General features: G+C 40.7%; 1 protein-coding gene across 5 annotated transcripts in view; it reads left to right on the top strand.

The window, feature by feature from the left end:
• MSRB3 (methionine sulfoxide reductase B3) overlaps positions 1 to 27772 on the top strand; it is a 147214-nt gene that overhangs the window by 32653 nt on the left and 86789 nt on the right. Inside the window, exons 1-4 of one of the 5 annotated variants that reach the window (XM_077833365.1) lie at positions 3877 to 4004; positions 5317 to 5443; positions 25241 to 25349; positions 27032 to 27109. In XM_077833365.1, the coding sequence (XP_077689491.1) occupies positions 5368 to 5443; positions 25241 to 25349; positions 27032 to 27109 (263 nt within the window). In that variant the 5' untranslated portion in view covers positions 3877 to 4004; positions 5317 to 5367. Of the gene's footprint in view, positions 1 to 3860; positions 4005 to 5198; positions 5444 to 25240; positions 25350 to 27031; positions 27110 to 27772 lie in introns of those variants that run through there. The other 4 variants (XM_077833359.1, XM_077833351.1, XM_077833344.1 and 1 more) reach the window with 4 other exon arrangements.

Here is a 27772-nt window from a genome sequence, read left to right as displayed (position 1 = left end):
TGCAGCTGTACACAGCACCGCAGAATCTGCACAGTGCTGCAGTCCATCGGGCAGCCCTGGGAGGCTGCTATAACTTAGAAAGGCCCCCCTGAGCTGCCTGTATTATGCTGGAGGGGTCTCTTCTGTCCCCAGAACAGTCCAAGACTGGGAGGGTGCAAAGGTGGCTTAAAACCATTTTACTCACCATCTCCCTGGGCTAAGCATTCTGTGCTGCACCCCTTAGAGAAGTGGTTCTCAACCATGGATACGCATACCCCGGGGGGGGTATGCAGAGGTCTTCCAGGGGGTACGTCAACTCATCTAGATATTTGTCTAGTTTTACAACAGGCTACATAACAAACACTAGTGAAGGCGATACAAACTAAAATTTCATACAGACAAAATGAGAATGTGCGCAATTTTTCAGTAGTCGTGTGCTGTGACACTTTTTTGTATTTTTATGTCTGCTTTGGTAAGTAAGTAGTTTAAGTGAGGTGAAACTTGGGTTATGCAAGACAAATCAGACTCCTGAAAGGGGTACAGTAGTCTGGAAAGGTTGAGAGCCACTGCTCTAGAGGCACAGCATAAAATCTCTCCCCAAGAATGGTAATTGGCATTGAAGATACTGGAACAGTGGTTTCCTCCTAAGTTCCTTGTAGTGGCCTGACGACTTATTTTAGAAATCCAAGTTGCAGGTCTGATTCTGAACCTATGAAGTCCATGGCAAAGTAGAAACAAAGATTTAACTGATATCCAGATATGTTACCACTATCAGAGGTGGATTAAGTTTTCGTGGGGCCCTGGGCCAGAGCAAATGGTCATCCCTTCCGTCTGCAGCCCCGCCCCCCTTTCTGCCCCTGCGGCCCTGCCCATTCTGCCCCTTCCCCTGCTGCCCCGCCCCATTCCACACACGGTCAGCCCCATTCTGCCCGCCCCCACATTGTGGCTCTGCAACCTTGCTCCTTTCTGTAGCCCCAAGACGGGAGAAAGCTCTGTCCCCACTCCCTCTGACATGGCCCCGTGATGCAGCGGAGAGTAAGAGCTCCCCCAGCCCTGAGGCCACAGCAGGGAGCCAGAGCTCCTCCAGCCCCGGGGCCATAAGCGTAGTTTGACTGCTATGTTTGAGGGGGCAAAGTGTGCCCATGCACACATACGCATGCACATGTCACGCTGAAGCCAGTCCCCTCTCTCCTCCCATCTACAGCAGTACCTGGGCTGCCAGTGGGGGGTGGGAGGGACAGGACGGCATAACGGGGGAGCCCCAGCTGCTGCTGGAGACCACTCCGGCACTAGCTGTTGCAGCGATGTCCCTGCTCTGTTGCTGCTGTGGTTGCCTTCCTCTTGGGGCTGCTGCTGCCCAGGGAATGCCACATGCTGGGCTGCTGCTTCCGCCCACCCCACCCATTCCCATATCTCCTCCTCCTCCTCCTCCTCCTCCCCCTTCCTCTCCCTTTCTCCTCCCCCCCCCCTTTCTTTTGCCCCCTCTCCCCCTCCCCGGGCATCAGGGTTGTAGAGGCAACCGGTGGACACTAGGACCCAGGAGGTGGTGTCCAGCTGCTGAGGCAGGATCCAGAGTGCAGGGGAAAAGCTGTTCAGTCCTGCTCCGTCTGCTCCCCGTGAGCCGAAACATGACAGAAAGGAGGTCAGGGCACGGGGGTGCCTATTTTTCCAGGGCCCTTCAATTGGCCGGGGCCCCTGGGCACGGGCCCTGTCCACCCAGTGGTAATCCACCACTGACCAATGTTCCCCTTCAAACTACACACTCTCTTACTCTTGCTTGGAAATAACAGGGCAGGAATGTACAGCAGCTTCTTAGGCACATTTATCTTGCATTAGCTTGCTAAAAATTATCTCTTTTGACTGTATCTTTCTTCCCTCCACCCCCCTTTGCATGTCATTTGTCAGCTTACATTGTAAATTCTGTGTGGCAGGGACTGTGGCTTCGTGTGAGTCTGCACAACACCTAGCTCAGGGGGGCCCTGGTGCGGCTTCAACTAATAGGAACTGCTGCAGTACAAGTAATAGAAATAGCGCTTAAACTTCAAAAGAGAGAAGAAAGCCTTCTGCTGCAGTGTTTTTTTTATGAATGCTAGTTCAGTTTTATTGGGTTTTGTAGAATTATAGCCTTACATCCTTTGTAGATACCTGGGACCAATAGCAACAATTTAGTGAACACTGGCTTTTTCAGGAGATCAGGGTCTGTCTAGTTCGAAATCTTTGGGGTTTTTAAAGAGTTTTTCAGCAGTTTACACTTTGGGGAGTTGCAGTCCTGTTTACTTGTAACAAAAGAGGAAAACCTCGCTTGTGCTGCAGCGGCAAACAGCCTCAGGTTGTTAAGAAACAAATCTATGAAACAAGCAGAGGGAAGGAACAACAGGAAAAATGAACCATGAGGAAAGTATAAAGAGAGGAGACTAACTTTTCTCCCTCCTTTCCCCTCGCAAACAGATGTGCCAGCTCCTCTGTCATCCAATGGGAGGTATCTATCTAAAGAATAGTGAACAGAGGATAAAAAGTGTGAAAAAAACACAAATGACGATAATCTTTTAGAAAGTGTGAAATTAAGTATTTTTATTTTTCTATCTTCTATTTCTCAGTGCAACAATGTTCGGGAATATTGTATTTCTAACTGGCTGCAATGGAAAATCTCTGGTAAACTACATATCAGATGATATGATATGGGCAGCTTCTGGTATGGGCTATCACATCTTGGCCTACAGAAACTGATGTCTGACACCAAGGTCTCCAAAATAACTGAGAGTTTTCTCAGCAGATTACTTTTAATAAACTAGGAGTACTATTTTGTGAATTTCTTATGAGCCAAGCCTACCTAAAATAATATCTACAGGAAACAAAGTTCCCATTAAAGGTAGTGGCAGTTTTGACTGAGAAATGAGCACAGGACTGGGATTTGAATGATGTAAATGCAGACATTAGGAACTAGATACGAGTCTTACTCTTTGAATTACAGCTTGTATTGCGGTAGCACCCACAGTTGGCTAGATGCTGTCCACATCCACGCAGGCGGACACAGTCTCTGCCCTGAGGAGTTTGCATAACATCGCCTTTTAGTTTTGTAATCAGTTTTTACAGAAGCCAGTTCACTTCATTGACAAATTTTGCATGCAAATCAGTGGTGTCTTATCGCCCTAAGGATTGCATCTGTTAAACTGATGTACATTTTCAGTATGAATTATTCTAACAAGAGACCGATCAGTGATTAAATGGAGAACGCTCTGCCAACAGCCCCCTTTATACCAATGGGAGCTCCAGCTCTTGGGTCTCCACTGACCACATCTGTGGTGATGTGGCCTGGGAAGACATGTGGTCTCTCAGAGAAGTAACAAAATCCTGTTTGTTTACACTTGAAATCATACAGAGATGCTGTTCTCCTTTTCACTCCCTCCCTCCTACTTCCAAATTCACTCATGAGTCAAAGGAAGTATTTCAGCCTTAGTGCTAAAACTTGGCAGATATTAAACATTTCACCTTGCTTGTGTGACTGTGCCATGTAATAGATACAATTGCTGTATAGGGGCATAAGATCATTGATGGAAAGCAAGCCATACCCTTTGTCCATCTTGGTGTATGAAGTTCTTTTTAACACTTTCAGAGTCCATTAACTAACCTTAGCAACACAGCTATATCTTTGCTAACTGAATGATTTTTTTCCTTAAAGATCTTTTTGCAACAATAACCACTAGATGGTGCTCTCCTATTTAGATAATAGTAAAAACAGTATTAACTATAAGTCATCCAGTAAGAGCATGTTGGAGACCCCCTACTCTTGGGGCACCCAGCTTTTTAATTGTAGAATACATCTTTGTTCTTTGCCTGACCTGCAGAGTGACATCACTGCCTTTCTTCCTGTTGCACTGTAGCTGCCTGACTCACAGGCTTTGACACAAGCCAGATGGCTGCGATTGGTAGGCGCACAGGCTGCCTGGTACTGCAGTTGATGAAACAGAATAGGAAGACGTTTTATGATCAGTTGCGGGAGCACAATAAGACTGCAGCTTTGCTAGGTAATTACATTTTCACTGCACACTTTACTTCTCACAGTGAAGGTCACTAGAAAAAAATACATTTTTATTCGTAGTGCTTATTATGTATAGATCTTTGATCTTTTATTAGTCAGTAGTCTGCTCTGGAGGATTTTTTTAACCAGTTCTGCAGTCACTCGTGAAAATGACATGTTTATTTATGTTTAATGGTTCTTTCGAGCTGTTCGTGGTGTGGCACTTACCTTCCTTCTCTCTTTTGTCTCCATTTAGTAACATAAAAATGTTTTGGTTTTGTAGTGAGTTTAGTTTGGAGAAGTCAGAGTTCAGGCATGTTAATGCAAGCAGATTTCTGTCAGATATACTCCAGAGTGATGTGATAATATATATTACTGTTTATTATGTGTTTGTTCTTCAGGGGTCAGAAGAGATCATGCACAGACTTCTCTTCTGGTTCAGGAAATGTACAAGAGAAAATCATTCCTGAGTGCATTTCTGGGCATTTCCATTCTGTAACCATTTTTAAAAAACGTGTCTTGGAAGAGGTTGAGAGTGGTGCATTGTTGTTCAAATCATTAACCATGAGGGGCCTAATCCTGCTCCCACTGAAATCAACGAGAATTTCATTATTGACTTCAGTGAGGGTGGGTTTGAATCCCAGGTGCCAGTTACTGCAGTAATCTTCTGAAGCAGACTGCAGCTATGAATGACTATCCTATGAGGCAGCTGCATTTCATCCTTCCTATTGTGAGGTAAACAAAACAATCACCATAGTCACATGTTGCATCTTACAAACTAAAAAATCCCCACTGCCATATCCCTCTCTTCTGTATTGGTGCCAGCTGGAAAATTGCTTGAATGTATCCCTTGGAGAATTTAAGATCTAAATGATCTTTATTTAAAGAAATGATTGTCCCATTATTTTTTCTGGTAACTGGAAAATTTATTTGTTAAAATAAAGTTTGGCTTTGTTTAACCAGCCAGCCAACTGAACAGGTTTTCATAATGGTTGGTTACCAACATTCACCACATAGACATGTGTTTTTAGTAAATTTTTAATTGCAAATTTGGGTTGCCCTGCATTGCACGACATTAAGATTCCCCCCCTGCCTGGTAACTAACAAAGACTTGCAGCATTGTATGCTATGTATTCTAATTAACAAATAAGCTTACAGAAGAAGGCAAAAAGGGGCTAAACGAACTAATAAATGTGCATTCAGAATTCCGTAGTCCTATGTTTTCTTTTCAGATAGAATCATAACCCATCAGGTTTGCTATGAATGTATCTAACATTTTTGATGTTTTCATCTTTTTTTTTTTTTTTTTCCCTACTCAGCTCTTGCCCCTGTTCTTTGCCTCTGGTTTTGTTGGTGAGGATATCACAGTGATGTCTGCATTCAACCTGCTGCATTTGGTGACAAAGAGCCAGCCAGTGGCCCTGCGAGCCTGTGGGCTTCCCTCAGGTTGAATGGGTGCTGCTTGTTGTGTCATGCATATTGAGGGCCCTTTTAGGAATGGGTGTCTCTGCTGCAGGAAATGATACACTATGGTTTACTAAATTTAGTTGCAATTTATTAGAGTTCTCTGTTGAAGCCGGAAGTTTGTAATAAATCACTGCTTTGCTTTTAGTGTGTTCGTAGCCCAGATTTTAGAATGCTTTGGAAACATTGTCCAGCTTCCTTGCCCAGTATATTACCATATCTCAAATTTGATAGCATCTTCCTGTCCCCTGACACAGACTATACAGTTAACTTGAAAATCACAGTTGTATTACATATTACACACGGTTTTAATAAGAAATTGCTTAGCAGCATTTAATATATGAAATATTGTAATTTAATAAGTCTCTTAGGAAAATGTTTTACAAATACTGTTCAAGTGCATTGAAATCTTTTTCACCATTTATTCCTTTGTGTGTGTGAAATTTTTATTGTAAATTTACTTTTAATAATAGTGCACACAAAGGTTCATGCAGAAAGTGATGTGAGCTGTAATGTAATTTTCTTTCCCTCACAATGTGTACTTTCGTTGTGTTACTATAGTTCAAACAAACCAAAATGCTCCATCACAGCTGCTTTTTTTTAGAAAAAACATCCACCTTTTAAAAAAAATTTAAAGAGGAATAACTACACTTCATGTGTAATGCCCTGCTCCTGAATTGGGATTTGCAAAGGCAGCTGTTGGGGCATAAGGGCCCATCCATGTGAATCTGACTGCAAGACCTTTGTCTAAATGTTTAATATCTGCATTTAAACAGTAACATATGTAATATCTTTATAAGATACCAAATCTGACTATTTGACAGGAAATGACAACTTTAGTGGGTTAATTTTTAGAGTTCAAAGGCTATCTGGAATTATTTTTTTAAAAAGTCAAAATAAAAACTAAGATGCAGCTGTAAATAATCACTGATTGAAACCCCAAGTAACCTTCCAATCTGGGCATTTGTTATGCACCCATCGCCACTGAATATAGGCACAAAATACAACAACCAAAGCATCATTGCTGTTTGCTAATATAATTTCAGAGCAGCATATTGCATATGAAAGAAGTGTCATAAATGCCTTCGGTGATCAGACACAACAGTTAAGCTTAATTGATTTTTCTAGAGCTGTTTTATTTGAACTATCAAAACTGAGCCCCAGTTTTGTGGCATAGGAGTCTATTTTCCTTTCCATAACTCCCATTAACCTAAACAGGAGTTACAGTCCATCTTGATAAGGAGACAATAGACCCCATTGTGTTAGCCTGATCTTTGCTTCCAATTATATGTGCTGCTGACTCAAGCTTCAAATCCTAAAAACAGAGGACAAGCAAATTTCCTAACTTTTTGTGCACTTTTGATGTGAGCTCACACTAGTGAGACCTTAAAATGAGGCATTTACAGCTTTCCTGTTCATTTTGTGCCTATTCTAATAAGCAGGTCCCAAGCAGATCTCAAAGCTGGTCTGTTAGGAACAGAATCTGACAGAAGTATTTCTGGTGCATACTTGCTCATAAATCATCACATTAACCATTTTGTCACCTGCGTCACTGGCATAATCCAATATTCACATGTTTTATTATAACTTTTATATCTCTGCAATTTATTTCTGTTTGTATGATCCATAGCTACCCAAACTTTAACAGATCAGTTACAGTGACTACTTTATAGATGTATATTATAAAACAAAATTCATCCACTGATAGCAGAATAAAGTATAACTGCATATTTCATGTGTTCTAAGAGGAAACTAAATTTCCTAGACACTTTTATAAATTAATTTTGGCTAATTTTGTCTTCAATTTGTGTATGTGTAGTAGAGGTGGGGAACAGAAGTAAATGGTGAAGGGTGCATCATATAAATGCAAGAGTAAGTCCTAGAAGTAATATTTGCATAAATGCAACAGTCCAACTGATCTTGAGTTTACCTTCAAAGACAGAGAAGTGCCCTGTTTTCTTTAGAATTACAAGCATTTTATGAAAATTATTTTCTTGTGCCCCCCCCCCATCATATTCTGTACAAAATGTATAATGTAAGACTCTATTACTTTGTGCTGTGACCACATCAAGTCTCAAGGTAAGCAGGATTAGATCTACTTTTAGTTGGATAGAAATTTTCAAAGAAAATCCAGGTGGTACAAGAAGTGGTTTAGGAGGCATAATTTCACATGCGTCACTTAATGAACCAATGCCACCAAATAATTTTAGGGAGCGGTGTGCTGACAAAGGTTCCATCTTTCAAATGAGGCATAAAACCAGGCTCTAGCCTTGTTAAACTATCTTGTAGTTGGTAAACTGGGCTTACTCACATCAATAAAGTTCCACACTTATAATATTTGCTGGATTGGGCACAATAATGTAATTTTTATACCCATTTTAATTTTCTGGATGATACCCAGAATCAGCTGTTGCCTTTTATGAATAAGTGCTTCAATCCAAATATGTAATCTATATACTGCCCCTAACCTTTGCTTGTGCTATAAAATGGAGTTCATATATACTGTCATTTATAGATTAGGACCAAATGAAATCTTTTTTGCTTTTCAAAACAAATACATTCAATTTAATTTCAGAATAGTACATGCATTAATTTTTAGAACATCTGCTTTTTATTTTGAGTAATTCTTCCCGATCCAAAAATCTTCAGTACATTGTAACTTTTGTCTTGTCTTCTGACCATTCTGAAGTTTATGGATACACACTGAGTTATGTTATGAACTGTATACCTTTCATATCACTATTATTATTATTGTTAATTTGATGGAAGGTTTGTTTGCATTTTTAATATCCACATATTAATGCCTGAGGTATAAATGCATTCTTCTAACTATACAAAATAATAGGATTAAATCTGATTTATAGTGAACAGGGAAGAAATAGCTAAAATGTACCCCAGTGCTCCAAACTTCCAGTAGATGGCACTAATCATATATTCTTTTGCATAAATAGAACAGAATGAAAAGTTTCCACTTTAGAAATCATTCATATATAGGTACAATCTGAGAATTTAGTTTAAAGTGTGTGTAAACTATCATAAGAAAAGCATGAGCATTATGAAAATCCACCCAAGTTTGGGCTTATACACAAACTTCATTCATATAATGTTAGAGGTTTCCTCATTTCCAGTAACAGTTGCAATTCCATTATACTTTCACATGATTTAAAATAAACTGACACTGTTTGGCCTTGATCCGGTGCACTCCACGTCCAGTGAAATGTAGGAAATGGTCAGCATCTCTCAAGATTGGGTTCATAAGGAAATAGATCTGGTTTGAAATCTTTTAAGATAAGAACAAATTTTCCTTTGGCTACTTTAATGCATACCAGCAAGTCACGGGTCCAAGCAGTAATGATGCATATTCCATATACATATGTTTTCTGTAGCAGAGCACCAAGTTATAAAGAAAAATCTTACTTTGCTTTGCTGTGTCTTTGAATTATTATGGGCTCTCATTCCTTTTAAAAAGTGTCCTTTTTTTTTTTTTTTTAACACTTTGAATGTTGTGCTGCTTGCATCACATTTTTTTGCATGAGATAGAAATCTGGTTTTCTGCTGCTGTAGATCAGGAAAGATTACAGTATTTGTAAAAATTAAGTAAAACTAATGATACAAAATTCTAGAGAGCTTGGGTATGCTTATGTGCACATTTTTGCATAGGTGTATGAAATAATAAAGACTTAAATTATAATTCAGTTGTTGTGCAGTGTTTAATTACTAGAATGATTAAAATAGTACTGGCAAACCACACTTTTCTAGGATACGGTTGTTGTATTACAATACATCTGTATGAAAAGGGTGCTGGGCATATGGTGTAAGTCTCTTTTATTAAATATATGTAGTATGTTTTTTCATAACACCTTTTATTAAATCTCAATTACTTGAAAATTAATTGGAAATATAAGTAAAATATACTGAATAGATAATCAGAATTGGACTGTTTGCAGTAATCCATTAACATGAAGGATTACATGTGGGGCAGCTCTTGCAAACATGAGTAATTCACCTGTGTGAACCACGTGAACTCAGGGACTACTCATGTCAGTTAAATTAACTCACACACACAGTTTTTGCAAAATCTGGCTTTTATAACGGAAGTTCTGAAACCTTGAGTCAACCATGCCCCCTTTCCCCCGCTCGCCTGCGCATCCACCAAAATTGTAATCACTGTTAGATTTTATACAGAATGTGTATATATTGTGTAATTTAAATATGTCTAAATGTATCTGTTGTATATGTGTACATATGATTTTCATATATGCTGTAACTTTCCCGTAGTTTCTCTTCGTATGTTACCAAGGATGTCATATAGCAGATGTCTCTTTATGTGGTTTGAAAAAAAATATTAGTGAGAGAGAATATATACTAACTTTAGAAACACCCACTGATACGCCTATGGTTAAGTGCCTGTCAGTGTTTTCATTATAAATTCCTTTTTTGTGGGGTTTATAACTTACTTGCTCTGAGCTTAAATTTGTCATACAAGGTCTGAGATATGTGTGCTTTTGTCCCCTCTCCAGACAGTATTTTAAAAGAGCGAGAGAGAGAGAAGAAAATTCACTGTTTTTTGAAGATTTAAATACATTTATTCTTCTATAATCAAAATATTGTTTTTATCTGAAATACAATTTTTCATGTTGCTAGTTCATTAGTTTGCCAGGATATAGAGAATTACCTAAGTGTTGAAGATGAAAAGTACTATAAGTGCCACAGGAAATAGTATGTTAATGCATTTATATATACTTAACATAAAAATGGTGCTTTCAGTTGTCGCTTATAGAGACTTAGTACCTTTCTTCAAGATTTTTATTGTGTCTATCCTAGTGACATCATAATAGCACCCTGTTATAACCTGACATGGTATGTTGTTGTCATATCTATGTAATGGCTCTAAAGGAAGAAGACACACCTATATGAGGTAAAAAATCACCTTTGTAAAGGTGCCTGAATGGAAATTTACCCAGATATTTTGATCATTTAGGAAACTAATGTATCGTTTACTACTATTTAAATCTGCAATTGTTTAAATATTGTATATTTGTATATGTGCAATGTAAAAGGTTTTGTTCAATATTATTTGTTCATTCTTTAGTATCAAAGAGAATGAAATTTATTCATAAAATTGGTTGGTTTGAGTAACATTTATATTATGTCTTATACTTGCAAAAATTGGAATTTGTATAAAAGGCTGAAATTCCTTCCTTAGCACCCTCTTCTCTGCCCCATATTAGAAGTAACCAACAGGGAACGCTTTCCACATGAGCTACACAATATAGGCATATCATGTTAAGTCACTGGTGTCCACCCCTCTTTTTTCAGTTGGATCCCTGCACCCTTGCAAGAAATTGATGGACAGGCAGTCTTGATTCCCACAATGTTCTGTCCAGGCATTGTTGCCAGGGCCTTCCATTTTCTGTGTATTCATCTCTTATATCTTTCTTTGTCTCTGTTCCTTTTCCTTTGCATTCTTTTTCTGCATTTGTTTTCTTGGGTTTTTGTCCTCTCCTCATTCTGTGACGCACTAGAAGGCCCTGTTAAATGCTTCATCTGGTGGGAAGTCCCGGTGGTACTGAGTGGCCCATGCTTAGTGGCTGAGCACCATGCTGTGAGGGAAGAGAAGCTGCTTGGGATGGTGGGTAGGTGCCTGTGCTCCCATCGTTGCAAACAAAGAGCCATTTCTACAGTCTGTTGCATCAGAGATCCCAGTGGGAGCAGAGTGGGAATGCAATGATGACTTTTAAGGACCCACCCAATCAATCGCATGGGGTTCCCAAACTTTTTACGGCACAATCCCATTTTAATGAAGTATTTTCTGCCGGGACTCCAGAAGAGCAAAATGACATCCTCTGCACAGCGTAACTTTGCACACATCGTACGTGTGAGACCATGCTGCATGGACAATGCCATTTTGCTCTTTAAAATGGTGTTCGCTACGCAATGTGACCTCATACATATGGTGTGTATAAGGTCACGCTGTGCGAAGGATGCCATTTTGCTCTACAAAATGGCATCCTGCGTGCAAGGTCACGGTGCATGATCACTATACATGCTAGATCACGCTGTGCGGAGCAAAATGGCATCCTCTACACATTCAGGATTGCCACAACCCCACGGTTTGGGAACAGCTGAAGTAGCATGTTTGCAGGGCAAGTATGGGGTAGTTTTGGGATATCAGAACTTTCTTCGCACACATCGTTCCACTTCTATGCTTCACACCACCTCGGCTGAGGTAGCTTGCCCCTTCCTCTGAGCTTAGGAAACACTAGGGTAATTTAAAGATGGATTTTCAGCCTTAACTCTGGGTTTCATTGTTTTAGAGACTATACAGTTGTGGCCATGAAAAATGAATATTTTGCCAGCAATTATCATGTTCTTGTTTAACTTTTGTATATAAACAGCCCCATAGGCCTGAGTAATTCCTCAAGGGCAATAAAGAAACTCTCCCTGATCTAAAGAGTTTTTAATCCAGGTTAGAGAGGATATCATGCAGAGGGAGATGATCTCGAGCAAGAAGAAGGGAGGCTTACACAAAATAAGGTTTCTTGTTCCTTCAAATTTATATATCATGTTACTTCCCCCTTTAAAAAAAAAAAAAAATCTAGGTTTTATTAGGTTGACCAGGGAGAACAGGAGACTGTTGGAGAGGGTGTGGTGAGCAGTAGGTTTGGAGGAGGCATTTGACTGAGGTTGCATTACATACAGGATCAGGGTAGTGAGCAGCATGGATTAAAGCCCAGATGTGTTGAGGGGGAAGGATATACTGGAAAGCAGAATTAACAGAGTGGGAGAGAAGAGAGGAGATACTAGCTGGGCAAGAGTTGCATAGACACTTGAAGGTGGTGATGCATTTGGAGTTGATGTAGGAGGTGTTCTGGATACACTCAAGGGACTTCCAAAGGGGAAGGGTGTCTGCCTGTCAACTAGACCTGCAGTGGTACAAAGTGCGAGTCAGATAAGCAAGGAAGGGGAGTGTTGCCATAGCATAGATGTGGCATTGCCAAGGCATGGATGGAGATTTTGGCACTAAGAATGGAGAGGAAAAGAGATATTCAGGAGAAATGGTAGAGAAGTGTTGTCTAACTTGTGGCCCTCTAGGGAGACTGTTAAAACACCTTACACAGAAAATTTGCTTTTGATTACAAATTGAAAATGTGCTTTGCCTGCCATGCCTGGGGATGTAATAAAGGAGGTGTTAGAATTGAGTCCATCATTACGGGAAGGAAGTGGCTGGGCATCGCCTCTCCTGCAGCCTCAGGAGCAGCTCTGATGTGACCAAGGAGTGCTCTGAGCAGCTGTTGTTCTTTTCCTGCTGCATTTACTCAATAGATCCCTTCTGGCTACCTGCTGTATTGCAGGCAAGAAAGACAGAGTAGCTCTGGCTACTCCATTGCCAAGTATTCTGCTGAGCTGTGGGAGCCCCAAGGAGAGCACAGCAGGATAGGAGCTCAGCTGGGTCTTCCTGAGCCTTTGGGTATAGCTAGCGAAAGATGGGCTCCCTCCTCCACATAGCCGTGTAGGGGAGAGGGAAAAGAGAAGCTGAGAACTAAATCATTTATGGATCCCTGTTTTTCTGGCTTAGGCCTGTTGCAGGTTAAAGTATTATGGGAGCTAAATGCTGCCAGCTGGCAATAGTCCACTAGGCAGCAAATCTACGCTGGGGATAGCTGGAGCACAGTATGCTCCAGCCTTGTCCTCTTGTCCTCAGTACATCTCTCTGTGCCAATGGTCGTAGGCATAGGAGTCAGCTGTGCCTGCTAGGAACTCTTGAACACTGTGGGACTTGCAGATAGTTTCAGCTCTTAGCAGCTCAGAAGGACACATGAACAGAGAATGTGCCCCAAAATATTGATTGTGGCACCTTGGTCTTTTGAAATACTGTGCTCTGTCCGCAGGCTGAGAAGGTGGTATGTTGCTATTGCCGAGGAAGTTATCAGGAGGACTTAGCAACAGCCTGAATAACTCTAAGTTGCACACTACTGTGGTAACTGCTGGCAAATGCTGACTTTTTAATTGTTTCTACTGCAGGTTAGACTTTTATTAAAGCTGTGGGAATATACGTATTTTGATGGGTTACTGAAATATTTTTAAACGCATAAGGTAGCTGGAAAGACTGAGCAATTTGCTATTTTTAATTTTAGCTTAATTCTTATGTTAATAAAATATTTCCATATGTTATGTCTTCATTTTTATGTCGTGTCTGGTGAAAGGTGCCAAAATGACAGCATTGGACTCAGAAGTCTCCTCTCTGGGGAGAAAAAAAGATAGCGTAGCATAAGTTTCTCCCCACTCAGCCAACCTGTCTCAATCTTGGCTTGTGGTGTTCACTTGTAAGGATGAAGAGAATAGGCCAGTCTTCGTGCTTCCTCAGGTTTTAGCCTTTCTGATGTGACCGCCAGCGGAGGTGCCAGTTACTACGGTGAGGATAGTTTCTTTTACGTGGATGTTACTGTTGGGAGCTATGCTGAGTATCAACTCATATCACCTAGGCCACTGAACAATTATAGAACAATTCAGACTCAAAACTTAAAGGTAAAAAACTTCATCCTATTACCAACCCACCATAACTGTCCTGTTCCCAGTTTGTCATTAATTTAGAAGTTTAGTGTTATATTGGCTTTTTGGATCTCCCCCGGTCGCCATGAGTTTTCAAAGATAATGGCCAATGGCTCTGCAATCACATCCGCCAACTCCTTTAGCACCCTCGGATGCAGTGCATCCGATCCCGTGGACTTGTGCTTGTCCAGCTTTTCTAAATAGTCCCGAACCACTTCTTTCTCCACAGAGGTCTGGTCACCTCCCCATGCTGTGCTGCCCAGTGCAGAAGTCTGGGAGCTGACCTTGTTCATGAAGACAGAGGCAAAAAAAGCATTGAGTACATTAGCTTTTTCCACATCCTCTGTCTCTAGGTTGCCTCCCTCATTCAGTAAGGGGCCCACACTTTCCTTGGCTTTCTTCTTGTTGCTAACATACATGAAGAAACCCTTCTTGTTACTCTTAACTTCTCTTGCTAGCTGCAACTCCAGGTGTGATTTGGTCTTCCTGATTTCACTCCTGCATGCCTGAGCAATATTTTTATACTCCTTCCTGGTCATTTGTCCAAGCTTCCACTTCTTGTCAGTTTCTTTTTTGTGTTTAAGATCAGCAAGGATTTCACTGTTAAGCCAAGCTGGTTGCCTGCCATATTTACTATTCTTTCTACTCATCGGGATGGTTTGTCCCTGTAACCTCAATAAGGATTCTTTAAAATACAGCCAGCTCTCCTGGACTCCTTTCCCCCTCATGTTATTCTCCCAGGGGATCCTGCCCATCAGTTCCCAGAGGTAGTCAAAGTCTGCTTTTCTGAAGTCCAGGGTCCATATTCTGCTGCTCTCCTTTCTTCCTTGTGTCAGGATCCTGAACTCAACCATCTCATGGTCACTGCCTCCCATGTTCCCATCTACTTTTGTTTCCCCTACTCATTCTTCTCGGTTTGTGAGCAGCAGGTCAAGAACAGCTCTGCCCCTAGTTGATTCCTCCAGGACTTGCACCAGGAAATTGTCCCCTACACTTTCCAAAAACTTCCTGGATTGTCTGTGAACTGCTGTATTGCTCCCCCAGCAGATATCAGGGTGATTGAAGTCTCTCATGAGAACCAGGGCCTGTGATCTAGTAACTTACATTAGTTGCCAGAAGAAAGGCTCGTCCACCTCATCCCCCTGGTCTGGTGGTCTATAGCAGACTCCCACCATGGCATCACCTTTGTTGCTCTCACTTTTAAACTTAATCCAGAGACTCTCAGGTTTTTCTGGAGTTTCGTACCGGAGCTCTGAGCAGTCATACTGCTCTCTTACTTACAATGCAACTCCCCCACCTTTTCTGCCCTGCCTGTCCTTCCTGAACAGTTTATAACGATCCATCACAGTACTCCAGTCATGTGAGTTATCCCACCAAGTCTCTGATACTCCAATCACATCATAATTCCTTGACTGTGCCAGGACTTCCAGTTCTCCCTGATTGTTTCCCAGGCTTCTTGCATTTGTGTATAGGCACTTAAGATAACTCGTTGATCGTCCTGTTTTCTCAGTATGAGGGAGGAGTCCTCCCCTCTCGAGCTCTCCTGTTCGTGCTTCCTCCTGGTATCCCACGTCCCCACTTACCTCAGGGCTTTGGTCTCCTTCTCCCGGTGAACCTAGTTTAAAGCCCTCCTCACTAGGTTAGTCAGCCTGCTTGCGAAGATGCTCTTCCCTCTCTTCGTTAGGTGAAGCCCATCTCTGCCTAGCACTCCTCCTTCTTGGAACACCATCACATGGTCAAAGAATCCAAAGCCTTCTCTCTGACACCACCTGTGTAGCCATTTGTTGACTTCCACGATTCGACGGTCTTTACCCAGGCCTTTTCCTTCCATGGGGAGGATGGACGAGAACACAACTTGTGCGTCAAACTCCTTTATCGTTTTCCCAGTGTCATGTAGTCTGCAGTGATCCACTCAAGGTCATTCTTGGCAGTATCATTGGTGCCCATGTGAAGAAGCAGGAAGGGGTAGCGATCTGAAGGCATGAGTCTCGGCAGTCTCTCTGTCACATCGTGAATCCTAGCTCCTGGCAAGCAGCAGACTTCTTGGTTTTCCCAGTCAGGGCAGCAGACAGATGACTCAGTCCCACTGAGGAGGGAGTCCCCAAGCACCACCACCCGCCTCCTTCTCTTGGGAGCGGTGGTCATGGAACCCCCAGCCCTAGGACAGTGCATCTCATGCCTTCCAATCGGTGGAGTCTCCTTCTGCTACCTTCCGTCAGATGTATCGTCTAGTCCACTCTCTGCATTAGTATCTGTGAAGAGAACATGAAAATGGTTGCTCACCTGTATCTGCATTGCTGGTACATGGACGCTCCGCTTTCTTCTTCTGGAGGTCACATGCTGCCAAATTTCTTCACCGTCCTCCTGTCCCCGCTGCGCGGGCTGCTCTGATTCTTCAGAACGTTGTGCCCGTAGAAGCATATCCTGATGTCTGTCCAAGAAATATTCTGTTTCTCTTATGCAACGCAGGGTTGATACTTGTTTCTCCAGACTTTGAACCTTCTCTTCCAATATGAAAACCAGCTTGCACTTTGTACAGACAAAGTTGCGTCTGTCCGGTGTAAGAAAGACAAACATGCCACATTCCTGTGAAGATAACAACAACTGAACGCTCACCATCCATATTACCTTCCTTCTAAGAGTTTCCTCAGCTGTTGCAGGAACTACTCAGTGAAGCCTGCAAGGTGAAAGCCTCAGTGGGCTCTCCCCAGGCAAACTCCTTCTATTAGCTACTCTGCTGTTCGCCGCTCAGCCAGGGCCGCTGCAAGAATGTTTTACGCCCTTGGCGAAACTTCCAACTTGTGCCCCCCCTCTCCCCCCCGGGAGCCCTGTGGCAGTTCCCCACCTCCCCCTTTCTCCCCCACTCCCCTTAGCCCGGGGAGCCGTGTGGCAACTCCCCGCTGCCGCCCCCAGGAGCCATGCGGTAGCTCCCCACCCCAGCTCACCTCTGCTCCACCTCCTCCCTGAGCATGCCACCGCTTCTCCCACCTCCGAGGCTTGTGGCGCCAATCAGCTGTTTGGCGCGCAAGCCTGGAAGGGAGAGAAGCAGAGCGGGGTGGCGTGCTCAGGGGAGGAGGCGGAGCAGAGGTGAGTGGGAGCGGTTCCCCTGTGTGCCTTCCCTTCCTCCCCCCATTACTTGCTGCAGGCGGCCCCCCTGCCCCAGCTCACCTCTGCTCCACTGCCTCCCCAGAGCGTGCTTTTGGCCGCCCCCAACCACTTGGCGCCCTAGGTGACTGCCTAGTTTGCCTGGTGGTTGCACCGGCCCTGCGCTCAGCTGGTTCGCAGCTGACTGGCTTTTTATAACAGTCAGGCCCACTCAGCGCCCACCTGGAACAAAGCACTCCCAATTCACACTTTTCAAACAATGAAGCCCACGGGCAAACTGACAAACGGTCCCTGCAACAGACTCAGATACTCACCAACACAGTGCCCCAATGCAGCACTTAGCGTATCTCCTCTTGGACAGATCCCAGGCAAACTCCCTGTGGTAGCCGCTCCGCTCTTCTGAACAACACTTTAAATAACTCAAAGATGGTCTATGATTTAATTCAGCTATGAGGAAACTTAGAACAGAAATGAACCGAAAGATGGAGTTAGACGAAAGTTGTGGATTAAAGGGGGAAAATCTAGAAAGTTAAATTAGAATTTAACATAAGACTTCTAATATGTAATTTTAGTAGGGCTGTCCAGAGATTTAAAAAAATAATCACACAATTAATCGTGCTGTTAATAATGGAATACCTTTTTTTAAATATTTTTGGCTATTTGCTACATTTTCAAATATATTGATTTCAGTTACAACACAGAATACAAAGTGTACAGTGCTCACTTTATATTTTTGTTACAAATATTTGCACTGTAAAAACAAAAGAAATAGTATTTTTCAATTCACCTCATACATGTACTGTAATGCAATGTCTTTATCATGAAAGTTGAACTTACAAATGTAGAATTATGTGCAAAACAAATTGTGTTCAAAAATAAAACAATGTAAAACTTTAGAGCCTACAAGTCCACTCAGTCCTACTTCTTGTTCAGCCAATCATTCAGACAAACAAGTTTATTTACATTTGCAGGAGATAACGTTGCCCACTTCTTGTTTACAATATCACCTGAAAGCGAGAACAGGCATTCACATGGCACTGTTGTAGCCGGCGTCGCAGGATATTTACATGCCAGTTGTATTAAAGATTTATATGGCCCTTCATGCTTCAACCACCATTCCAGAGGACATGCGTCCATGCTGATAATGATCCAAAGAAGTGCGGAGCGAAGCATGTTCACTTTCATCATCTGAGTCAGATGCCACTAACAGAAGGTTGATTTTCTTTTTTGGTGGTTCAGGTTCTGTAGTTTCTGCGTTGGAGTGTTGCTCTTTTAAGACTTCTGAACACATGCCCACATTTCGTCCCTCTCAGATTTTGGAAGGCACTTCAAATTCTTAAACCTTGGGTCGAGTGCTATAGCTATCTTTAGAAATCTCACATTGGTGCCACCTTTGAGTTTTGTCAAATCTGCAGTGAAAGTGTTCTTAAAACAAACGTGCTGGGTCATCATCTGAGACTGCTATAACATGAAATATATGGCAGAATGTAGGTAAAACAGAGCAGGAGACACACAATTCTCCCGCAATGAGTTCAATCACAAATTTATTTAACACACTATTTCTTTAATGAGTGCCATCAGCATGGAAGCATGGCTGAAGCATGAGGGGGCATATGAATGTTTACCATATCTGGCACATAAATACCTTGCAATACTAGCCAGAAAAGTACCTGTTCTCACTTTCAGGTGACATTGTAAATAAGAAGCTGGCTCCTGTAAATATAAACAAACTTGTTTGTCTTAGCTGAACAAGAAGTAGGACTGAGTGGACTTGTAGGCTATAAAGTTTTACATTGTTTTGGTTTTGAGTGCAGTTAAGTAACAAAAAAAATTCTACATTTGTAAATTGCACTTTCACAATAAGGAGATTGCACTACAGCAGTTATATGAAGTGAATTGAAAAATACTATTATTTTTACAGTACAAATATTTGTAATAAAAATATAAAGTGAGCACCGTACACTTTGTATTCTGTGTTGTAATTAAAATCAATATATTTGAAAATGTAGAAAAGCATCGAAAAATTAATAAATTTCAGTTGATATTCTATTGTTTAGCAGTGCGATTAAAACAGCTATTAATTATGATTAATTTTTTTAATCATGATTAATTTTTTGAGTTAATCGCGTGAGTTAACTGCAATTAATCAACTGCCCTAAATTTTAGTGATGGTTTGCATGGAGAATGGCAGAGCAGGTTTACTGGTAAGTTGGTTTATACTGAGTAAAAATCTGATTTCATTTGTTTCCCATTGTTACTGTTCCTGACAGCGCATGTTTTGTTATCATCTTAAGGAAATGCTGGCAGGTCAAACTACAATACCTAACTTTGGGTTCTAAATGTTTTCAAACTCAGTCAACATAAATTTTTCCATCAATTGTTTTGTAATTCCAATGAAAGGTTTCTTCTGTAGTGTTCTTTTAAAAACAAAAACAAACCAACATTCTCCTATGTTGGGGCATTCTGCTAAGGCTAAATAAGCATAAAAAGAAACAGACTAAACAAAAATGAAACTGACCTGCCTATTTTCATTCTTTCAAGATGGGGGAATTGCAAAGTGTCAACTAATAGCATAAATGGTGGAAACTAAATTAGATATTCCAATTTTTAATTAAATGGAAAGTTTGGTAGTATGGGTAAGGATATTTGATTTAAAAAAAATATAACTCTTAGGCTGGCAACATTCCTTTCACATCAGTACTAGGTAACTCGCCATTAGGGAGGAAGGTACACCCCACAGACAGGGGCACGTGATTTGGAGAAGGAAGGAGATGTATACTTAGACATAGATCTTGCAGTCTGATCCACGTGAGAAGACCCTTCTGTCCACACGGAATCCCTTTGAAATCAGTGGGGCTCTGTATAGTCTCAGGGGGCTCTATACCGGTCAAATGGCAGAATTGGGACCTATGGAGCTGTATAAAAAACATAGGATTAAACCTCACTGACGCATGCTTGAAAAGTTTAATAATAGTATTGAAAATTGGAAGCCTGATTTATTATACAGTGATGCTATGCTGGAACATTTGTATTGCTGTATTTAATTCAGGAAGTCTTAATAGTATATAGTCATTGTATGCCTATTGTTGCCATTAGTGTGAATGGGACTTATGCACATGTACAAAGAGGAGAATATACACAGTGCTTTACATGAAATTTGAAATGTGAGTTATTTTCAATGCAGTAAGAGAAAGGAAGCAAAAAAAAAAAAGTGTAACAGTTCAAAAGAGTATTAAAGAAGCAAAGCTATCGGTAGGCAATGTGCCTACATATTTCAGTACGTGTATGTCATACACCAGTCTGGTCCCGCAGGCACAGTGGAGCAGATTAAGGATAGTGGCCAGGAGTAATGACCTGACAGCTTTTGCCACTCTAACTGAAGAAACCTTACTGCTCTTTTGTATTTTATTTTATTTTGTTATTAATTAAATCAAAAGAAATTGTGTATATGTTGGTGTTTGTCTTCATTATGAACCCCAGATTTGGAAAGCTTCACAAAAATAGGAATTTAGAAATGAGGTGAGGTGCTCAGTTCAACACCAGAAAATGTTTACAGCTCACTTCTGTTTTATAGTGCTGGGCTCCAAGTTGAGGGAACAAACAGTAAAACAAAGGGAAGTGACGGTGAGGATGTAATTATTTCCAATGTGCTTTGCATTTTTGAGATGCAGAAATCAATAAAACATCCAAAAATGATATTTTATGCATATTTATTAGCCTAAAAATAGATATTCCTGTTTTATTATTAGTTTAGTCTGAAAAAGCCTCTACCTTGTTTTGAAGCCTTGAAAGCCATGTTTCACTTTGGTTAACACTGCTGCTGTTTTTGGCAGCACAAAGGATCTAACTAAAACTTTTAAGTCTAAAATGGAAATGTTGACATATCCTTGAAGTACAGCTGTCTGCAAAATGCCTTTATAATGAACAGTAATGAGAATGCAGAGGGAAGGATAAACAACAAATATTTAACTGGGGCCCAGATCTCTCTGCGCTCCATGCAGGTAGCCCCTGCCACACACTTCAGTGGAGCTCCATGCAAGGAGCTCACTGCAGAAGCTGGGGCAGGTGTAACAAACCAAAACAGGATTTTCAGTTGCATGCTTACTCTCTTGAGGATCTGTTTAAAATGTCTCCTGCTTTTTACTTCAAGGAGGCAAAAACTGGACTGAAAATTTAAGATTTCCGCCCTCCTCATGGTCCCATGAAATGACTGGTCCCAAGTGGCTGCCATACTAATTTTAAACCTGCAGATTATTTGTCTCTTTCACATTGGCCTGCAGAGTTTGTGGATAAGCAGCACACAAATTTAGACCTGATTTGCCAGGAAATTAAGAAGCCTTCTAAAGTTTTAGAGACTTTCATGGGAATCCTGTTTCAACCCCATTATTGATCCCTTGTTGAGAGAACTAACACAAGGAAGACAGGCATGGGCTGATGGACAGGTTCATTCTGTGTTCTTTATGAACAGTAGAGTGATTTGATTGGGCTCTTGCTCTGTACTGTTGATATTTTTTCATAATTGGTATGAATAGCACAGTGGTTGCAAAAAAAGATAATTTTTTGAAAGTGCACACAAAGAACTGTCTTTAGAAACGATCATATAAAGTTTTCAGTGTGGAGTACAGGCATTATTTTAGAGCAAAGTGAGCGTTTTCACTCCTCTAGTTTGCTGCCTCTTCCTCGTTCTATTTAAACCAATGGTGGTGATAGCGTTGCTATAAACCACAAAGTCTAAAGATGTTGCATCTGTGCATGTTTTGCCTGGGGATGGCTAATCTGGCATGACATAGTATTATAAAATAAGGCTCCAATTCAGGAAAACACTTAAGCCCCTGCTTAAAGTTATGCATATGTTTTAAGTGCTCCCTTGTAAAGGGATGCTATTCTGAACTAGGGCCTAAATAAAGAACTTGAAACACTAGAACCGCACTAAGGCCTGGTCTACACTATATGGGGGGGGGGAGAAGAGAGAGGGTGAGCTAGGTCGGTCTAAGTTACACAACTTCAGCTATGAAAATAGCGTAGCTGAAGACGACGTACTTAGAGCTACTTACCATGGTGTCTTCACTGTGGTAGGTCAACTGCTGATGCTCCCCCGTCAACTCCGCCTACACTTCTCGCTCCGATGGAGTACTGGAGTCGACGGGAGAGCGCTCGGCGGTCAATTTATCGTGACTTCACTAGATACAATAAATCAACCCCCACTGGATCCATCGCTCTGGAGGTAAGTGTAGACATGCCCTAATTCACCCTAACAGGGGAGACCCATTCCAGATTAGCCAGTGGTGGGGTAGCCAAGGGATATACACCATATTACCCCTTGTCTCTGGCATTCAAGAGCAACATGAAACAGGCTTAGTTAATTTACTGGTCCATTGGTTTGCCATTAACATTTAAACCATAAGTGTCAAAGTTCTGCTTTAGAATGATCCTGAAATCTGAGGGTTGGGCCATGCAATGACATGTGGTTCCTCCAACTGGGTTGCAGCACAGAATTAGAATTTTGCTGGCCAGTGCTCTGCAAACCTTGAAAATCCCTTTCCAGTGTAGGTTTGCAGTTTACACCAGTGCAGAGTAGCAAGATTTCACTGTACACGTAACTACTTGTCTGTCTTGTAAAACATACAGGTAACTATAAAAAGAATAGGGAAAAATCTCTTATAACATGCTTCCTACTTCTGATTGCAAGGTCATGGATTAAATGATATTCGGTGAAATGGAAATTTCCTTCTGTATAGTATTGACTATACCCAGTAAAGAATGGTGATTCTAAAATGATAGAATCAGGGTACCCACTTAAGGAGTCATATTGTAAGAGTTTTTAAAATGAGATTTTCTTTTCAAACACTCAACTTTTCCATGATTTTTCAAAGTTTAGACATACTTAGGGGTTTTTTTTGTTTTTGTTTTTTTAATGTTAAGGAATGAGATGAAGTTTTGGAAGCCAAAATAATTTTGAGCAAGTTTTTAAAAAAAATAAAGGGGTGTTTGTCTATAAAACTCATTGTACCAATTTGGGCTGCTTTTTAATATCAAAATATAAGATTGAAGATTCATAATGCTCAGACAATTTCTTATTGAGCTGCATAATGCAACATTGAGTTATTTATGTAATGCATGTACCTCTTTTTGCTGTTAGTCACACTTTGAAAGACTTATTAGAGCAAGAAGACAGCACACCCTGAGAATAAAAATCTCCAAAGTTTGACATCTTTAAATAAGCAACCAAATGTTATAAAGAACAAACCTCACTTACAGTTAGGAAACAATATTTACATTTAAGGTTGAAAAGCCAGGATGTAGGAAAATTTTGCTAATTTGGAAGGTGACCTTTAAGTGCACCAAAACCAAATAATTTGTAAGCCATGGCACAGGGCACATTCCTGCAAAAGTTGTCTGAATACTTCTTTAGTGGTTCTTGAAAGACAAACAAAGAAACCTGGAATGAAATCTTTATCCCCCTCCCAAATAAGATTGAAACTAACAAAGGAGTATAGCAGCGCTCTTTCAAAGCTTGCCATTAAAATGCGGGTTCTGCAGCACAGTTAATGAGATGTTTCAGAAAACAATCTGGTTTTGAGAATGTTTGGATCAAAAGCAATTTCTAATCTATGAAATGAAGTTGCTTTTCAATACCTTTCATTCAGTAGCCAAGCTTTTTATGGTTGCATTATTTATTTCAATCAGCTGTTCTCAATTTTACTTTTTCTCCTTGGACCTACTTGACAAGGTTAGTCAGTGACCAACAGTTTTATTCTTCCAAAGCAAAACACGAGAGAGAGAGAGAGAGAGAGAGAGAGAGAAGGGGTGGGGGAGAAACGTCTTTGCCGAGAAGATTTGCAAGCATCTGTGTTTAAGCTACTTTTTATGAACACTCTTAGTAATGACTCAAGGTAAAAAAGCAGAAAAGCATCCAATGTTAGGAAATTGCAATCCAATACCAAGTAATTTAAACCTGCTATTGCTTCTCTTGTACTAAATGACATACAGATGGGTAGCTCTGTTCCCTCTACTTTGGGAACACAATTGGACTTTTTATGAGTGTATATATTACTGACAAAAATATTTTTGTCAGGACTGTTTATTTCTAATTGTGCATCTTATAATTACTTGAATAGTTAGTTATTTTATGTGAAGTATCACATACAGCTAGTAAAGCTATTTCCACATTCAGCACACTTACACTGGTGTAACTTTTTTGGTTTTCATTCACCAGAGCAACCAGTATTGGGTCTTGAAAAGTATAAATCTCAGATTCCCTTCCTCAAAACAAATTTTTTTGAATTCTTTTCTAAAGTAATTACAGATTTTGCATTATAACAATGATGTTTTTACAATAATGCCTTGAGACCATTTAGATTTTCGTTTTCTGTGTAGAACGAGGCATAGCCTAGGTTGGGATTTTCAAGGGAGTATGAGCCAGCTCTAATTTTACTTAATTAACAAATCCCTGCTCTAATTTTTAAGACAACTTTATTTTTGAGGACGCCTCCACAATTTTTAGAATAGTGAAATGACTTTTCTCTTAGGGCTGATATTTTGACCTGCATTATAAGACATAGTCCCTAAGATTAATTCAATTGTGACAAAAATACATCTTTTGAAACGAAGTTAAAATAAATGTAAGGATTATGGAGAAATCAACCATATCAGAAGTATAACGATTTGTAATATTTAAAATGTCTTTAAAAGGTTGTGAAATCATTGGATGCTGAACTGTGGCGAAACATCATATGCCCATTACCTTATGTCTACAATATAGATGTCTTGCAAAGAGCATTGAGTTTGAATGATTTTTTGCAGACTTTTTTTTAAGTTGTAGTAAAATGTTACCGTCTCATGAATGACTGGGTAAAGGTTTAGGATGGCGCACAGAAGGCTTTGGCTGTAGCACATTGTCACTGCTCCAGTGGAATCACCTGGCTTTTGAGCCACATTCTTTTAAAACTTGGATTTGAAGAAATAATCAGCTGCAGTTCAGCTGAGCCATTCTATTGCATTAGGGACTGGTCTGGTCATTGACAAGTGAATGCAGAAGCTATGCTGTGGCCGTCAGCCAAAGCAATTATTCAAGATTTAAGCTAAAAAGACTCCTTCTCTCATATCCTCTCCCTTTTACAGGGTCATGTAGGGATAAAAAGAACTGCAAGGTGGTCTTTTCCCAGCTGGACCTGAGGAAGCGGCTGACGCCTTTACAGTACCATGTTACTCAGGAGAAAGGGACTGAAAGGTAAGGCAGGCTGAAGGAAGCCCATTCATGAAGAAATAGCCATCTTTCCTTCTCTCCTCCCCTTTGCTGCTGTTTCCCCACCAACCACTTTGAAGAAGTCTCCACTTGTTTACTAACCCCTACAAATTCACACCACTGAAAAGACAGGCATCTGCAGTGTGGTGGTCAACACAAGTTTGTGTGTGTGTGTGTGTGTATTTTAAATGAACACTAAGTGTCTTATAAAGTCACCGAGCTTATGTTTAAGGTCTGTTTTTAGTTTACTACAAAATGTGTGGAAGTAATAGCGGTTTAGGTACATTTTTTGGAAGACATCACAGTGAGCAGAACCACGAGGAAAATGGCTCTGTGCCCAGAGGCTGAAATTTTGAAGGTGGCCATTGTAAGTATAGACATTTTGGCTGCAAAAAGAAGGTAGCCTAATTTAGTTCCTTTCCACCCCACTCCAATTTCTTTTTGAAGCACATGTGGAGAAGGTATTTATTGGCTCATTTGTGGTAGGAATGTCAAAAATTTTCAATAACTGCCCTCACATGGTTTTAGTCCCTGGAAGCTAGCCCTAAATCCTGGATGGAAAAAAAAAGTGCTCATGGTGAATAGTCTCTCTCAGCTGATTCCAGCATGAAGGCAACTTGCCAAGGTCTAACCATTTTGTTGTCTAATTTATACCATGGAGCTTGGCACAAGGCCCTAGCTTACCTCGGATCCAAATGTATTAATGATGTAACTGCTTGTTTTCATTCATGACCTGAAAGGGCTCTTTACCACACATGGGGTCCATAGTTAAAAGGCAACACTCTCCCTATCAGAGTATACTGTTTGCTGAATGTAATGAATGGGAATCACTGGCTTAAACCCCACTCCCCCCCCCACCCCCCAAATGAGCTGCCAGTGGGACCTGAGCCTCCACTCGTGAGATCTTCTTCCACCTCAATCACTTACTGTTGTATACATGATGAGTACAATGATTTAATGCACACAAACAACTGGAGAGTAGGTCATTCTTAAAAATCCTGTTTATAAAAAAAAAATTGGATCTCATAAAAAGGGTGAAAGGATAATAAAAACAAGCTGCTGAGCACACAGGCTTTTTGTGGGGCTAGCACAGCTGATTTGTATTAGATGAATGACTGCCTAGCCCTTAAGTTTGTTAACTTAGAAAAATATTCCCTTAAAACTGTAATATTCCTTTTCAACTAAAAATATAAGGCTCACTCAGCTTGAAATGATGGACCAGTTGTTTCATTTTCTGTGACTCTAACACAGGGGCAGCCCATCCTGTGCTAACAAACCAAGTGTCATTTACCCACTACACGAGTGCTTTATTTGTTGTTGAGCATTTGAGATCATTGTTAAAAGATTGTTTGAAGACTAAAGCTGGAGAAATGCTCAAGATTAATTGAATTTTAAACCATCTTTATTTAAAAATTACTAATTGTAGGATGTTGACAAACCGTTTTAAACAGCAGTTGGTTTTTGTGTTCTTATCTTTGACGTGTGTGACATTTTGCTTCCTCCTGAATGGTATGGAACTGTTAAGGCAAATTTATGAAGATATTCAGTTTTTCATTTGATAAAGAATAACAGCTACCTCTTGAGTTCAGCTTTTTGCACTCTAATATAGTATTTAAAAAACACTATTCCCTTACTGATTTTTAAAATAGCGTTGTTGTTTTTCCCAGTGCCTTTGAGGGAGAATACACACATCATAAAGCTCATGGGATGTACAGATGTGTTGTCTGTGGAACTCCTTTATTCAAGTGAGTGTATTAAATATAATTTCAAGACTTCTTTCTGTATTAGATTATGTTATGATCCACTGTAATCTCTCGTGTTCCAGACTTTACAGTAGCTTTGTAAGAAAATTTAAGAATTAACTGTCATTCAAACCAAAAGATAGTATAAAAAAATTTAAATAGCACAATACAGTAAACTGGAGTCTGGTAGTATAAGTAACTTGACTGGGAAATGAGTTTTATAATACAGTGTCATGGACTTAGCTGGTGAGGTGACTTTAGAGTTATTTGAGTTCATTATTTCAGCAGTGGAGATTCAGATGTGGGTGTAAACCAGTGATCCCCATTCTACAGGCTTATGTAGGCCCTATGGGGGTAGTCTATCCATACTCCAGTCGGGCGGTTAGACCATTAAGAACATCCATGCTGGGCAAGAACAGTGGTCCATCTTTCTATAGTGACCAGTGCCAGAAGCTTCAGAGGGAGTGAACAGAACAGGGCAATTATTGAGTGAGTGGTCCAGTCCCAGCTTCTAGCAGTTTAGGGGCACCCAGATTGTTGCATTCCTGACCATCTTGGCTAATAGCAATTGATGGACCTATCCTCCATGAACTTATCTAATTCCTTTTTAACCCAGTTCTACTTTTGGCCTTCACAACATCCCCTGGCAATGAGTTCCACAGGTTA

This window comes from Eretmochelys imbricata, chromosome 1 (assembly GCF_965152235.1).
Source record: "Eretmochelys imbricata isolate rEreImb1 chromosome 1, rEreImb1.hap1, whole genome shotgun sequence".
Taxonomy (NCBI): Eukaryota; Metazoa; Chordata; order Testudines; family Cheloniidae; genus Eretmochelys; species Eretmochelys imbricata.
The sequence above is the reverse complement of the archived record's forward strand: the minus strand, read 5'-3'. Positions and strand labels throughout refer to the sequence as shown.